The sequence below is a fragment of the Acipenser ruthenus genome, chromosome 9, assembly GCF_902713425.1.
Source record: "Acipenser ruthenus chromosome 9, fAciRut3.2 maternal haplotype, whole genome shotgun sequence".
In the NCBI taxonomy this organism is placed as follows: Eukaryota; Metazoa; Chordata; class Actinopteri; order Acipenseriformes; family Acipenseridae; genus Acipenser; species Acipenser ruthenus.
This window is the reverse complement of record NC_081197.1, coordinates 57360029-57376017: the sequence shown is the minus strand read 5'-3', so window position 1 is coordinate 57376017 and position 15989 is coordinate 57360029. Positions and strand designations below refer to the sequence as shown.

Here is a 15989-nt window from a genome sequence, read left to right as displayed (position 1 = left end):
ATTTAAACGCAGCAATCTATTAAAGTACCATAATAAATAAACACCAGTCGCTAAGGTATTAGCGGAGTAGAAACTTTGTGGTTAAGCATGTACTTGTTGGGATGTTTAAAAAAACAAAAGTGAAGTTTACTGTTTAGAACCATTTCAAGGCAAACTTTTCCTGGCAAACAATGTAGTGGTTTTTTTTTTATTTCGATTTTAGTGTTGCTAACCTAGTTTGCAATTTATCATACTACATTTAAATGCTATATTATTATTATTATTATTATTATTATTATTATTATTATTATTATTATTATTATTTTTTTATTTTTTTTTTTTTTTTTTACTCGATTTGAATAGAAGCATTGTTAGTTATTTATTGGACAATCCATCGATTTGTGAAACTATTAAAACACGAAGACTGACAAACATGTTTATAATGATAGAAATTAATTGCTTACATATGAGATTATCTGTGCAATAGTTTATTAATTTAAAATAAAATACAGACTGTAAAGCTCACGGCAATGTGTTTATGTAATCACTAATTGATTGAATGTGTTCACTGTTAAATAAAACCCGAATCCTACAAGTTATATTCTACTTTTTTGTGTGTGTTTTTGTGCGACAGGGAGGGAACAAGTAGATTGTTAAGAAGGACAAGTCAATTTGTCTAGCATTTTGTCCCTTGGTCAAGAATGTGTTTTCAAAAATTGCACACCCCTGCAGTAAATAATGTTAAATTTGTGAAACTGTTTAAGAATGTTCTTGGCTTCATTACTGGTCCAAAATATTTTCACAAATACTATTAAAAAATACTTTTTTTTTTAAACCCCTGGGTTTAGGCTGTGTGAATAAGACCCCTGGGCCATATTTTCAAAGCGTTTACGCCAGTCTTAATGAACTCCTATTTTTTGAAAGACGACAATTGAACAGTAATGTGCAAAACTAAGAAACAAACAACTCGAGACTTTGAGAAACCTCCAATCACATGCCTTAGGTGTTTGATACTAGTTCTGTGAAGTCAATAGAGGTTGTTCATCTTTAAAAGATGTAGTTATTTAATATAAAATATGGCACTTCATGTTTAATGGTTAGTCTTCGACATTTAGCAGAGTGCTTTATTTCAATATTTACAGAACTTCGACAGAGCAATTCACATTAGATTCTTATTGCCCAGTATTGTAGCCGTATTTCACATACTCTGTGATGAAGACACCATTTAATTAAAGCAGAATTACTATGCAACCAAAGTGAGACATTATTGAGCCGAAACGGTGAATTTCTTAGTCAATCAATCAATGTTTGCCCAAGACCATCTAACCTTATGTAAGTGACACTAAGCATACAATCAATGTGCTTCTCATTTAAAACATGTCTGTTTCACTGGGCTACTTGACCAAATTTAAAAGCTGAAATTAAGTTAAAGCAATTTCCCATGTTACTGTTTATGCACTTCCATGTGCTATGTATTACTGGTCAGGAAAAGCATGTATCTTTGCAGGGGAAAAATGCATTTTAGTCTTATTGTTCAGCTATCAAGCTTTAAAAAGGGAAAACCACATCCCACGCAATTTACAAATTGTACAGCAAAATGAAAACTAAACGGAGTTTTGTGAAATGTGTCATTAGTCCTATTTTCATATTTGTCTGCCACATTTATTAGCATTCAGTAAAGCTGAGGTCCCTTTCTTAGCTGTACTAAGATGATTTATTACTTAGCATTTGCAATCTATTAAGTACAATTACAGTAAAATGTTCAGGAGCAAGAAGTGCAAAAATCTCTAAATTGGTTACAAATGGTCCTTAGTTATTACTATTAGCAGCAACATTTAAAACAGCAGTTTTGTTTCGCAATGACAACCACATAGAGTACAATGAGCATCATCTAAATGCAGTCGATACCAATGAAAGGACTGCACTGAACACACTGACTCCAAATCCAAAGCCATTCGTGACCTCAGATGAAAAGACAGCTGCAGTCAAAGTGCAGTTAGAAAGGTATATTATATAACGCAATGCAGCCGCTAGTAGTTACATTGCACCTGAATATTGTCTGCACTGTCTACATCTAATGTAACTACAACTTGCAATCATCATTTCTGTAATAACAGGTTAACTGCAGTTCTAGTACACATACTCTCCCAATTCTAGGACATTTCAAAATTATAGTTATCAGTATCTTGAGAAAGTTGATAACCAAAATGCAGTTCGCTACTTCTGTGCTGTAAATACTGCAGAAAGATCACACTATTCTGCAGTGTTTACTGTGGTTAATATAGTTTACAATAGTATTTAAAAAATACAGCAGTAAACTGGTATACGGCAGTAAAAACTGCAGTACTTCAATAAACGGGTACTGATACTGATGTATTAAGCAAGGTACATACTGCAGAATGCTATAATCACCTCGCAGCATTTGCAGCTGGAAACGCCTTCAAGCTAAAGTGGAAGGGGTTTATACTATATTTAAAACAATAATGACTATGAAGGTGGTCCTTACCAGGTAGTTAATGACATGAAAGACACAGGCACCCTTCCCACTGTAGATCATTAAGACCAGTGAATAACTGACAGAGTTCATTAATGCTGTGTGAGACAGCTTGTCTTGGTATTTTCTGTGCTCACACGTTCTCTCTGAATCACTCGTAGTCTGATCCCTTGGGTTTAAGGGATTCCATACTCAATTCCGTTTTTTCTTGTTAAAATTGTGGTTTTCTTGCTATTTAGATCAGGCACTGCTGTATTACTTAAATTAGTACTGTATGTAATAATGTTGAATATGCACAAAAACAATAGATCTGTATCCTAAATTAGAGACATATAACTCAAGAATGCTCCTCTACTTGTTTTGTATTTGCAATGTTATAATCATGCAATATCACTGACACCATCAGATACCAAATTCAAATAAAAAATAAAATACTTCCACAGCATGAAAATAAAAACCATGACGCTATTACATTTCTGTCAGTGCCGTTTCGGGGTCCAATGATGTTGGCAAGATTTTGCGGCTTACTAATGATAACTAATTACTGGCTGGAAAACAGTAATAGCTACAGGCTGTGATAATAAAGTATTCCTTGTAATTGACGAGAGGTTTAAGCTGTGAGGTAAATGGAACCCGAGCTCTGATTTAAAAGCAGTGCCAACTCTGATCTGATTCTCCAACACTAGCTTGGACTTCATTTGGACGAGAACTGAAAACTTGCTGAAGACTGAAAAAAAAGAACAGCTTAAGGCAAATCTCCTTTCTGATTAACAAAAAATAGATACGGATGAGAAGACTGTTGAAGTCTTTATAAACATTCTCTTACATTAAACAGTGCTTTTAAAAATGAGAATAAACTAATAAACTCTCTATAAAACATGTGTTTTTAAGTTTTATGAACTGCCCACTTTTTTAATTAACCAAATGGGTTTAAAACAAAAATAATAAAAAAAACAGTAAAAAAAAAAAAAGAAAGTTAATTTAAAAAAAAATTCCTGAAAACAATTTTGTGAATATGAAATAAATGTTACTGTTGAAATAAATATATAAATAGCAGGCTTTTCATAAAAAATTACATTTAAACCAACAATGATGAACTGTGTCAGTCTTTACATGACCATAAAGTAAATTGTATATTTCTAGTATTGCAACAGACGGTTCTTGATTTGCCAAGAAAAAATCTGAGCATTTCCAAAAACAGAATTCTTGACTACAACAGCATTATAGATAGATAGATAGATAGATAGATAGATAGATAGATAGATAGATAGATAGATAGATAGATAGATAATTATTTTTGCTGACCTCATATTTTATGTTATCAATTAATTAATTTCACTTTATATGTTGGACTGAATGGACAAAAAGTCTCTATTCTTTGTATGTTGAAAACATCAATATACAATCCATGCTGTAATCTTATTGGAGTTCCTGGACAGAAACGTTGCTTTGTACTTTAGACACATTGCCTGCTCTCCAGAACACAAACGGCTAGCAGTCTGTTCACTCCTGAGAATAACACAAGGGCTGCTTCCCTAGAAACGAAGTGTTAATGCAGTGCAGTGTTAATACTGATATCAATCACCCACAACAGCTGCTGCAAGGGAGTGACTGTGGAGGGGCAAGGGGGCATTTGGAATTTTAAACATGTGCGTGAGAGAGGTTATTCCATGCAACTCAGACCGTGTGCTGCAAGGTTCTCTCGTCACTCGACACATTGTCAAAACTGCTCACAGTCTAACAAGCATCTTCATTATTACACTGACCGCTGGTTTTTTGTTTAATTGTTTGTTTAATTGTTTGTAATCCATTTGCACAGATTCACCTTTTTAATACAGTACCACTGCTATTTCACATTAGTAAGAAAAAAAATGATAATCCTACCACTACTACTACTACTACTACTACTACTACTACTAATAATAATAATAATAATAATAATAATAATAATAATAATAATACATGTGTGTATTTAAAATATAATGATTGTATGGTTATGGTCAGATGGTTACACAGATGATTTAATGCTAGTACATGTACATTTAAGATGTATGAAATGGAGGTTAAAACAGTTTGTAGATCTTCATAAAATCCAAGAAACTAACAGACACACCGGCCTAAATTCTTTCTGAACGCAAACTCTATCGCTGTGTAATACATTCAGGAGATACACAAATAACGCATCCCGGAGCTGAATTGATTTAGAAGCAGCTGGTGTGCCTGTGTGTGGAATTAGAGACTATAGGTTTATAGTACGAAGCGCTATAAATCAGGATTTCATTGCTGTAAACGGGCATCATGGGCTAAGCCAACGCATTGAGAATGCAAAGAAAATGCTAACTGCAATATACACGAACGGAATTTAATTTGGGAAAAAGGCAGAACCAGAACCAAGCGTATTGAAGGTCGTTTATGCGCTTTGTTTAAAACAGTTTTTTAATAATAATAATAATAATAATAATAATAATAATAATAATAATAATAATAATAAATACATACAAATAAATAAATAAACTCAAAATTAAGTGTTTTTAGATCATTATATATATATATATATATATATATATATATATATATATATATATATATATATATATATATATATATAGTATTTATTTATTTTTATATCGTTTGGTTTGGTTGGTTACAAAAAATTGTTAAAACCACAATACTACGGTACTCTAAATCGGCGCTATTTATTGTTGCTCGTCTAAAAGATATATGCATGCTATTTGATCAATGCCGTTACAGTGTTTAAGGGTTGCTCATACAGAGTATGCCCGTACACACCCTATGCTTACGCATTCGACTTCGGCTTCTGTTGTCATCCCCCCAGGTGCGTGCACAGGTGTAAACAGCGGGTTTGTTTAAATGTCAAAGTGTACATGTGCATGTTTTTTTGTTTTTTTTTCTTCAACATTAAATTAGCTGTTATATTTAATATAGTGGAAGCTGTAAACCATGTGCCAAAAATACACCTTGGCATTGACAATTGAGGTTCACCATTATTTCTGAAACGACTTGGGGATTTGAAATACACACGTTTCTTTGTGTATGTACGTGGTCCAATAAAAATGCAGTTTTCGTTTTTTCCCCAAAACTTTCCTCTTATTTATTGATGTATTCATTCACGTTTGGTTTGCATGTTTTGGTTGTGCCCTATTTTGTCGTGGACATTACAATAAACTGTTTGGTCTCCTTCCTAAAATAAAATAAATAAATAAAGAAAAAACAAAAAATAAATAAACAAAAAATACATAATTAAAGTTGTATGTTATTAATATATTGTACTGTATTTAAGAGTATCTATTTTCTTACAATCATCTAAGAAATGTTCATTTCTGTTTGAAGCGCTGCGTGCCACGCTTGACTGTAACCGAGTGATCTTATTTACTGAATTTCGTCAACGGCAGCTCTACACTGACACTCACAGGCAGATACCTCACTGCAGAACAGACCCACAACGCTTTAACCAATACGCCTGCTTTTAAACTTTTCAACACGCACCCGATCAAGGCTCAAGCACCAATGTACGAAAGTTAAAATATTTTGAAAGGGGAGAGGCGAGGCAGCTGAAAAGTTCAGCTTCACACCTCATGACATAAATGGGGGACTCCGTTGCTTTTACAAGGGGAAAAAAAATAAAAAAAAACGGTTCAATTTACAAATAAATTAAATAAATGTCATATAGTGTTTGATAGTTTAAAGCGACCCCCAATAAAATGACATTAGGTTGAACTTCACAGTACTATATACAGTATATATGCGCGAGTGTGTGAGCGCGCGTGCCCATACGGAAAGAAAATATGTTTTCAATATACGTTTTGTATATGGTGTATATAGGCCATAGCTTTACAATGTTTAGCTGTGAAATACATACTGGATGGTGAGCCTATATTTTGCCTATGCTCTAAATGATTAACTAATGAATGTACACCGCAGTAACTATGGATTCAAAACAGGGTGTACAAACTTTGTAGGGTGTACAAACTTTGACTTGGTAAATTGCATTGCCATTACTGTATTTATAAAAAGCTCTGAAAAGGTTAATGAAAAAAACTTGCTACATTTGTGTAATCTTTCCTATTGTCATATATATATATTTACATTTGCCAGCTACAAATAGTAATTGAGTGTGTTTTTTATTATATTGTATTACCATATTGATGTGTCTTTGTCTACTGTATTCCAATGCCCTTTAACTAATGTGAGGATGTAGGACCTCTGTGTGCCGGAGACAATAACCATAATATAAAAATACATCATATATTTAAAAACGGCAGAGCCCAAAATGTAAAAGTATACATATGGCACACACATGGCTGTCAAAATGTAATATATTGTTGAGAATAATATTCTCTTCAGAACGTATATAGGATCACTGGTAGCAGCTGCAATTACAGTGGTTGCATTGCAGTAAAATGCCATATCAAATTCCAATGTGAACGCATAAGAATGACATGTATAACATAATAATATATTTGTTCAAGACGACAGTCTTAGATTATGTAGAAAAAAAACATGGAAAAAAATTCTAGATGGCTGGCACATGCAATTAAAGGTGAGTAACAATTACTGTTATCGGCAGAATAATTCTACAACAGAAACATCTACTCCAATTCTATTCGAATATTAAATGACTAGGGTACTGAAATAAAGGGCTTGGCATTTTTCTTTCCTTCAATTGTGCCCTTTTTCAAAGCCCCACACACACACACTATTTAATATAAGCCCCATTTTCATATTGATCTCTGGCATTATCTGACATACTTTTTGATATTTCCAGGAGCCTAAAGGTTTTCCTGCCAATGCAATCAAACTGTTATTAAAGCAATTCAGGCAGTGTATAAAACCTAAAACAAATTGCGCTGTGAGCTGCCTTTAGTGACAGGTCAAGTGTTAACTTGTGAGATTTATTAGACAATAAAATTAAGTCTCTCCAGACTCCTCTACAGAAAGAATACAGGTATTATTTATTATTGCACAAGCTAGAAGGTCGGCAGCAGTATTCTCCCATTCCCCTACGCACCACACATGACATGAAACACTCTCCCGCTTTCAATCCACTGGAATTGAATCTACAATGCAGCACAACAGAGGAATTCAACTACGGCTTCCAGCAAGGCAATGCAATTCAAATAAACAAACTAAAAGAAAGTGATATGTAAAACAAAATAATACTGCCAGGCTGCATTCAAAAATATAAACTGGAAATGTACCATGTCACCACTTCATGCCTGTGCAATAGCATTTTCCACATCTAGATACATACACAGTAAGGACTACTTTGTATTTAAAAGTTTAAGGAACTATCACAAAAAATATCATTTTGTTTTTCTATCTATTTCTAATTTGAATACAGTCCATTTAGCATTTCTTATATAAGTGTACCATGGTATCTTAGTTGCTTCCCTGTTCAAGACAATCACCTACTCTCCACATAACACTAAACCCAATAAATACTAAAAGCGAATGCAGCTAGCATGTCTGTTTCAAAAATGCATTTTAAAGGCAATTTTACAAGTTTATTGATAAGATACATGTTTAAATTGAGTCATTTTCTTTTCAGCTCACTTCCATTAGTGCAATAAATAAGGCTCATAAGCTGTTGCTTGTTACGGCAATAGGCTGTCAGGCGTGTAACTGGTAATGTGTGGCTGCCGCTCTGCACAGACAGCAGTAGATCCGTTCTTAACTCAATTTCCTAACAAGTAAAAGTACACTTTGTATTACAGCTGTATTAAATACTGTAATCACTCCACACATTTTGGTACATTGGCATAATATTTTTTTTAAAAAATCTATATTTGATTGCAATTATCCACAACAAACTTTTAAATTTTTTTCAGTTTTTTAATGTTTTATATTGAGGCTTTAATTATCAACAGAAAAAATAAGCAAGAAGGGAAATGATAAAATGCAGCATTATAGATGTTCTAGTGGGAAATTACATTTTCCAAAACCAGTAGGTCCTTCTATTTAACATTTTATTTGGATATCAGAATTATAAGTCACATATTGTAGTTAAGATTATATTTTAAGCAGAGCAGAACTCTAACAGAAGCATGGGTCTATGAACTACTAATGCTTTTAAAAAGAACCAGAACAGAGGTTTCTCCACAAAAAATAAAAATAAAATACAAATAAACACTATAAACCAGAAAAGACAATATAAAGTCTATTATTATAGTTTAAAATGTAACTGGTTTTAGTCCAATCTAACAGATCAATGGCATACTGTACCTTACTTCATATATTTATACAGCATCCCTACAACTACTTATTACAGATGGCACGGGATTCAAACAACGCACAAAATGCAGCTTTATATTCACAGCTCGGCACCTTTTATATTCCAAGTGTTCTCCTAGCTTTAAAAACATGACATAAAATAACACATTTTCAATTGATTATTTTAGATAATAACAAATTCATTGTTTTAAACAAGACCTTTGTTTTTACTGGCAAGTTTGGACCCATCTAACATCTGAACTGAACTGAACTACAGTATGCAGCAGTACATCTATTACTGTCAACTCAGTGTGTTAATAAAAGTCTGCACGGTTATGAGACAGAATAACTATGTAAAAATGAAATATGAACAAGCTAATAAAAGACACTTCTGTTTATTACAGTATGTATGTCTCATGAATTGGTAGCTGAATGCTGTCAAAATGATGACTTCATCTTTGACAATTATTATGAGCAGCATAGAGGTCTGTGTGCCAGTAATTCATGGCAGAAATGTCATTTTAACAGATTGAGACTTATTAAGAATTAACCAAGCTGAGGAAATAACACATGCATCTATCTATCTATGAGATTATTGTCATTATCATGCTAAATCACAAAAACAAATATTAAAACATTAGAGGGATTAAGAGCATTGCATTGGTTTGATATACATGTGAAATCAGATTACTGTGTAGATATTGGTGTCATCCGTCTCTGTAAATTTATAGAAATGTACGCCCCTGCTTCCATTAATTACCAAGTAAATAATATAGTTTTTCATATTTACAGAACGTGAATCACACCTGTCCTGTGCACATGCAGTTCGTGCTTATCCATGTTAAACAGTGAACAGGGACATGTAGAATATAACACATTGTAACACACATTACTAAGAAGGCAGACACTTTTGTAAAAAAAAAATATATATTTTAAATGAAAATAAAATAAAATAAAATGCATCCAGACATTGTATATCTCTTGATGTAATATTATCTTGCAATGCTGGTTACAGAATTACATTTTATTCAAGTCCTATAAACATTATTATTTACAAATGTGTATTTGCTTATTTTACCAAGTAATACAGAGTAACCTGGTTTATATAATGTCTTCTTCCTATGTGTGATACAGTAATAAAACAAATACGTGATAATCAGATACGTGATAATCACTTCTTCCAAGCGTGTCCCTCGCTGACGACGCGTAAAATACAGGTCTGATGCAAAACAGCATTTCTTCCTGGACCACCTTAAAGAAATGATGGGACACCTACCATGCACAACCACCTAGCGCCTCACCATCCTGGAAAAAGTCGTGCAAAAGCCCCACTCGCCTCTCTTACTAAATATGCTCCTACCTTCGTTGGAGGGATGGTTAGTGAGTTGTCCCAGGCAGATCAATGAAGAGAGGATCAGAAAAAGAACAGGGGGTTTGCAATCCATGTTGGTGGTTCAGAGGGCAATGAGAGGTACATATCTCCATGAAGCATGCCACTGATGTGAGCGCACTGATTCCAAGACGAGTTACCATTCTCAGCGCAAAGCCTGATGTCAAGTTTGACACCGGAGATGAGGAGGAGTCTGCTCACCCTCGATCGGCAGCCAAGGGAGCAGCCAAATTGTTTTTCCGCTGGGTCCTAGTGTCCAGTTTGGTGAAAAGTTATCAACTCGCTCTTAATTTCACAAGTAGGTCCAATTCTTTACCGTGCTTACTAGCAAGTATTACTTAAATAATCATAATATCAAAACTATAGCGTGGCTTAAACAGACATCAAATGCTGTTTTCATCTCTCACGTGGAATAGCAGTATACAGTAACACTGGCTGTAAATAGCTATGGATGACCTGCTTTTAAATATCTTATTTTTTAAAGTCAGATGTTATCATCTGAAGCCATATGAATTTGGTACAGCTTCATCCAGTATCTTAATTACCAATAAAAATTGATACCCTTAAAAAAAAAAAAAAAAAAAAAAAAGTTTCCCTAATATGTCACATATGGCTGAACAAAGTGCGAGTCAATGTGATCACAAGCCCTTGTGGAGTTAATAAGTTTGGTATAAACAGAGCTTTTGAGCTGAAGGAACTTGTCTAGTCTGTGTCTGGAACACACAAGCAGCCATAGATTAAAATCTAGATGCATAAATCACCTAAACCTGATTTAGCACAGACCCCTTTCCACCATATTATTATTATTATTATTATTATTATTATTATTATTATTATTATTATTATTATTATTAATAATAATAATAATAATAATAATAATAATAATAATAATAATAATAATAATAATAATATTATTACGAGGGAGAAAACAAAGGGCAGGGTGTTGGTATTATTAAGATGGTCCACTGTCTATGTCCACAGAGATAAATATGATCTTTGTTTAATCAGGAGTAAGAAGCAAATTGGGTGTTGAGAGGTGGTCTAGTGGATCTGGAGTCACTCCACAGCAGCATGGCTATAATAACAGAAAGCACAGCACTGATCTATACAGTAGAGGACAGACCCAGAGCAGAGCTCCCTGCAGTGTAATAATAAGGGGATGGATAAGCTGCCACCAGCAAACACACTGACAAGTAATCCATGGAATAGGATACTCCTAATCATGATATATCCTAATCAATGTGGCCCTGTGTTGTGTACAATGTATGTTTTATTCACCAAAATACTATAAAGTAATCAAATGCTGTATGGAACTGTAAACCGCTGTTGTTTTAAAAGGTGCTGTTTCTATGCTGCTTAGCCTGGATGAGCAAATTGATTACATTGTCCCACAAGTGCCAATCTTTTAAAAAGTGCATAGGATCAACTATCTACCTCTCTTTCCTTCTGTACAGTTGTGCAGTTTGTACATGATACTGCATACAATAATAATAATAATAATAATAATAATAATAATAATAATAATAATAATAATAATAATGCACTCATGTTGGAAATCAGTATAACAAAAACAACATTTGGAAAAGAAAGTTCTTCCCATATCTGATTTTTGCTAGCTAATGATTTATATTTTTAGCCCCGCTGTTGCACGCTGCGGCAGGTCCATTGCCTGTAAAATGGGCAGCAAGGTTTTAAGGGCTGTTGTGTTCCTTCAGCTTAAAAGTCCTTTTGGGAATGCAAATAAACTGTTGACAGATAAGCAAAATGTCTAAACTATGGGGTCATGTGGTCAACACAAACCAAAGAAGGATACATAGAAGGAGTGAGACTGGATATAGACTTTGTACCAAAAATAACAGTTAATGACTTCCCAGTATTTACTAATGACAACAGGTTATTCAGATCAGACTAGGACCCAAACAAAGCAGGATTTATATGCAAACTGGTTTGAATCCTTTTATACATTAAAAAAAAATCTGTTAAAGCTTTATGAGTAGAGGCCCTAGCTGATTGCAATAGGCTGGTACCTTTTTGGGTAATTTAATTTAATGAACCATATGATCTGAATGCAGCAATTTTAACTACTGTATGTAGTTTTTTGCCTACGCCAATATTCTTGGTTACCTTCCTGCTAAATGTGCTGTGCATGCTTTAAAGTTAAAGGGTGCATTTTATCACATGCAGAAATTATTCACAATCAAAAACGGTAAATCATGTGGCAACAAAATCCTAGTCCTACTCCCATTCCCAGACTAAGATGAATGCTGGTACTTCATGCATAATCAATGAATGTGAATTTATTATAGGTATTGCTTAAAATCTGCCACTGTGCAAAATAAATGAACCTTTATATCTTACTCTTTTGAATATTATACTTTTGAACAGATTGATCATGTTATTACATTTCTTACTCATAAAATCCCTTTTAAAAGCCTGACCTATGCATGAACCTTTCTTCTTGTCAATACCCACGTTTGAATTAAGCCTATTTAACAAGTAAAATTACTTTCCCTTATTTACTCATAACTGCACCAATAATAACATGATTTAAAACAACATTATTAATGAAATGCTTATTATTTACTTTAAATGTATTGCTGTTTTTTCTTTTACTTTTATTGCATTTATCTGTATATTCAGTATTCTATGTATGTAAAAAATGAAGCAATTTAATGCACGTTATTTTATGTACAGTATATTGTTTATTATATTGTATTTGAAAACTGTTATTATTATTATTATTATTATTATTATTATTATTATTATTATTATTAATAATAATAATAATAATAATAATAATAATAATAATAATAATAAAACTTAAATGAGATGGATGCAGTATTTGTATCAATTAAATACATGCTTAAAACCAAGATTAACTGATATAAATTTTAAGATTTATCGCAATTTTTTTTTTTAATCGCTTGAGAGTCCTACTAGGAACTTTATTATATACAAGGCCAGTGGAGAATTAGAATCTGGTTAATATTCTGATTCTTAATACCAGAACAAAGTTCAACAAAGTCAAATCAAACCTGAGCTGAAAGGTCATACTGTTCCTTCTGATATGCTGTCTGAATAAACTGTGATGGTAAACTGCCAGCAGGCTCGCTGACGACAGATTTCAACAACTATACACCAATATTTCTAAGACAAAGGTAGGGGTATCCTGAAGGTTTAATGTCTGTCTCTTACCAAGAGACCAACATAGAATTTCAACCAGTTCACTAATTTCTCAGACACTAAACCAAACCCCAAGCCTCAAATGTTTATATGAGTAGTACAGCTGTCTGATGTACACTGAAGTAATGACATGGCAAAGTGAAGTAAAGCACATTAACCCTGCTGAAAGATAGGCAGCTATAATAAAACATGAGATGAGGCAGCACTGGCAATTTAGGATTGTGAAATCCAGTAGAAATAGATTTCTAGGATAAAGGTTCACTTGTAAAAATGCAATCAATAAGTTGCCATCAGAAAAAGATATTTTGAGATCTTCTAATGAATATGTATTCAATAATGCTTTGTCAAGTTTTGATTCAGGGTATCCAGGGACTCCTGCATTGTGGAACCCAGGAACATTTCAGAGAGGATTGGAAAGTGCTGTCTGTGAAGTAGTAACTCAGCATGCCAATAAGAAAAAAAGAAAGAAAGAGATCCTTGCCTAATGTTTCGTATGGCTGAACTGAGAAAGCTGTAATCAGGTTGTTGGCAGTAGGTTCCTCCAGGTCTGTATATATTGGGATAAAGTTCAATTCAGTGGGTTGATAACAGTCAGATCAACAGCTCACTTCACACAGGCATAAGGAATACAGTACCATCACATTACGGAAAATACACCACAGCTGTCAGTCTGACAAGCCAAACTGGAGAGCTTCACATTCACTAACCAGCTCACACTGGCTTGGTTTACGTGCACTTGAAAATCGACTCTGCAGTCATGACTGCGTGACGTTGCCAGCGAATACACCGTGAAGCAGCAAAAGGAAGTCCTTTTGGTCAGCATGACTTTAAGGGCAGGGTTAATCTCTTTCTCATGATAAAAATAGCTGTAAAAACCCATGTAAACTGGAGCAGGAATCGTGCTTGTGACTCATGAGGTTTCAGCAGTTCTGACTTAATATCGCGTAATCTCCAGCAGAAAGGCCGTACAAAACATAGACACACCCCAACACACACACACACACACACTGTACATTTATGGACTACTTCAACACTAGAACCGCTGACGTTAGTCATTATCATTTTAAACATCATCAATATTAAAATGAAAGACAAACTATCGGACACAACTCAAAAGTTGTAATCAACCACATCATATCAAAAATCTACAGCCGAAACGCTGTATTTAAATGAACAATTAAACATAAAAGGGTTTATTTTCCAACTTACCACATATAAAGCACTACTTAAAAAAATGAAAAACTATAATAAAATAAACATTTCAAAAGAAACTAGTGTGTAAACAGGTATATGCACATACAAAACTATAAAAACAAATGTAGTTTTTAATCTAAAACGAAAGTAACATGATTTATCTTGCGTGTGTTTCACTCGCAGCACAGAATCCAAGTTGAGCTGCTGCAGCCTGCAGCTTTGCAGTTGTCTGATCGAAATGTTTCTGCTAAAGCGCTGTGGCTAGCTTGTTCAAGATGAAATCTCTGCTACCTTGTACGAAGGAATTGATGGCTGCCAGATCCAGTAGAGATAACAACAGGCGTGTGTGTGTGTTGGAAAGGCAACCACACAAACAAGTAGCTAATGCGCAGTGTAATTCAGATGTGCGCGACAACACCTGGACTCATTTCTCTTGTTAAATGTTTTTTATCTTCATGGCAACACATGAAGCTCTCGTCACGATATTCAGAGTCATTCTTTCCTACTTAGTAAGCAGACAGGGACATTTAAATATCCCCTTCCCTAAATTACTATTAATTGAGTAATCTGCATTGGTACTGCCAAGGCCGGATTAACGCAAGTGCTTAGGGGCTGCAGCCCAGGGCCTCAGATTTTGAGGGGTCTAGAAAAAAAAAAAAAAAAATGTATATAGAAAACGATTGAGTGCAAACAGCCAATCAGCTTCCAGATCTAGAGGGCTTCTATTTTGCATAGATGCCTGCTGGAACGTTGAAGTGCTTAACATTCTACTTAAACATACTCGCCTACGGCTCGGACGGATAACTCCAGTCACGGTAATTTACCACACGGTTAGGGTTCCCACCTCTGACTTACAAAAAACCGGGACACCAGAGTCATTTTGTACACAAATAAATAAATAAATAAATAAATAATATACTTTGACATTTAATGACCCGATATCTAAAAAATGAATAAGTATCGTTGGAGGCGCAGCGACTGCATGATCATATGACTTGACCTGCGATTTTATCAGTTGTGCTGCTGCGCCAACGTGACACAGTTCAGAACCTGTAAATGTCTGACAAAGCAGCACCCCTAGGAAGTATGAGAGCGACGCTGAAAAGCAGAAACACAACAAGTACAATTTCATCGCGAGGAAAACATGTTAAACACCAACGCTGACACGCTAGTTTAATACAATACCAACAAATGTATGTGAAGGTACCAGTACATTGGAAAACACATTGGAGAAAAATCAACAGGAGGAAACGACCTAGATCAAATTAACAGGAGGAAACAACCTAGGTTTATGTTACAGTGGGGCAATCTCCATGGAAAAATAAAAATAAGTCTCACCTTTTGCTCACTCTATTTTGGTAGTAGTTTTGGATTGTGTATGTTTACATGTTGCAAATAAACTAATGCATTTTAAAATACTGGAGGTAGTATGTTTTGTGCCTGAGATCCAATTTGGCCTTGTGCGACTTACTGATATCGTACCATTTTTTTAAGCCGGTTTTCCATTAAGTTTTTAGG

At 34.2% G+C, this 15989-nt stretch overlaps 1 protein-coding gene across 5 annotated transcripts in view; it reads right to left on the bottom strand.

Annotated features, from left to right (window-relative positions):
• The window catches only part of LOC117405925 (ephrin type-A receptor 3), a 105643-nt gene extending 95387 nt beyond the window's left edge, over positions 1–10256 (bottom strand). For all 5 annotated transcript variants that reach the window (XM_059030317.1, XM_059030315.1, XM_059030316.1 and 2 more), the window contains exon 1: positions 10065–10256. In XM_059030317.1, coding sequence (XP_058886300.1) covers positions 10065–10149 — 85 coding nt within the window. In that variant the 5' untranslated portion in view covers positions 10150–10256. The remainder of the gene's footprint in view (positions 1–10064) is intronic.
• Between the last annotated feature and the right edge of the window lie 5733 nt (positions 10257–15989).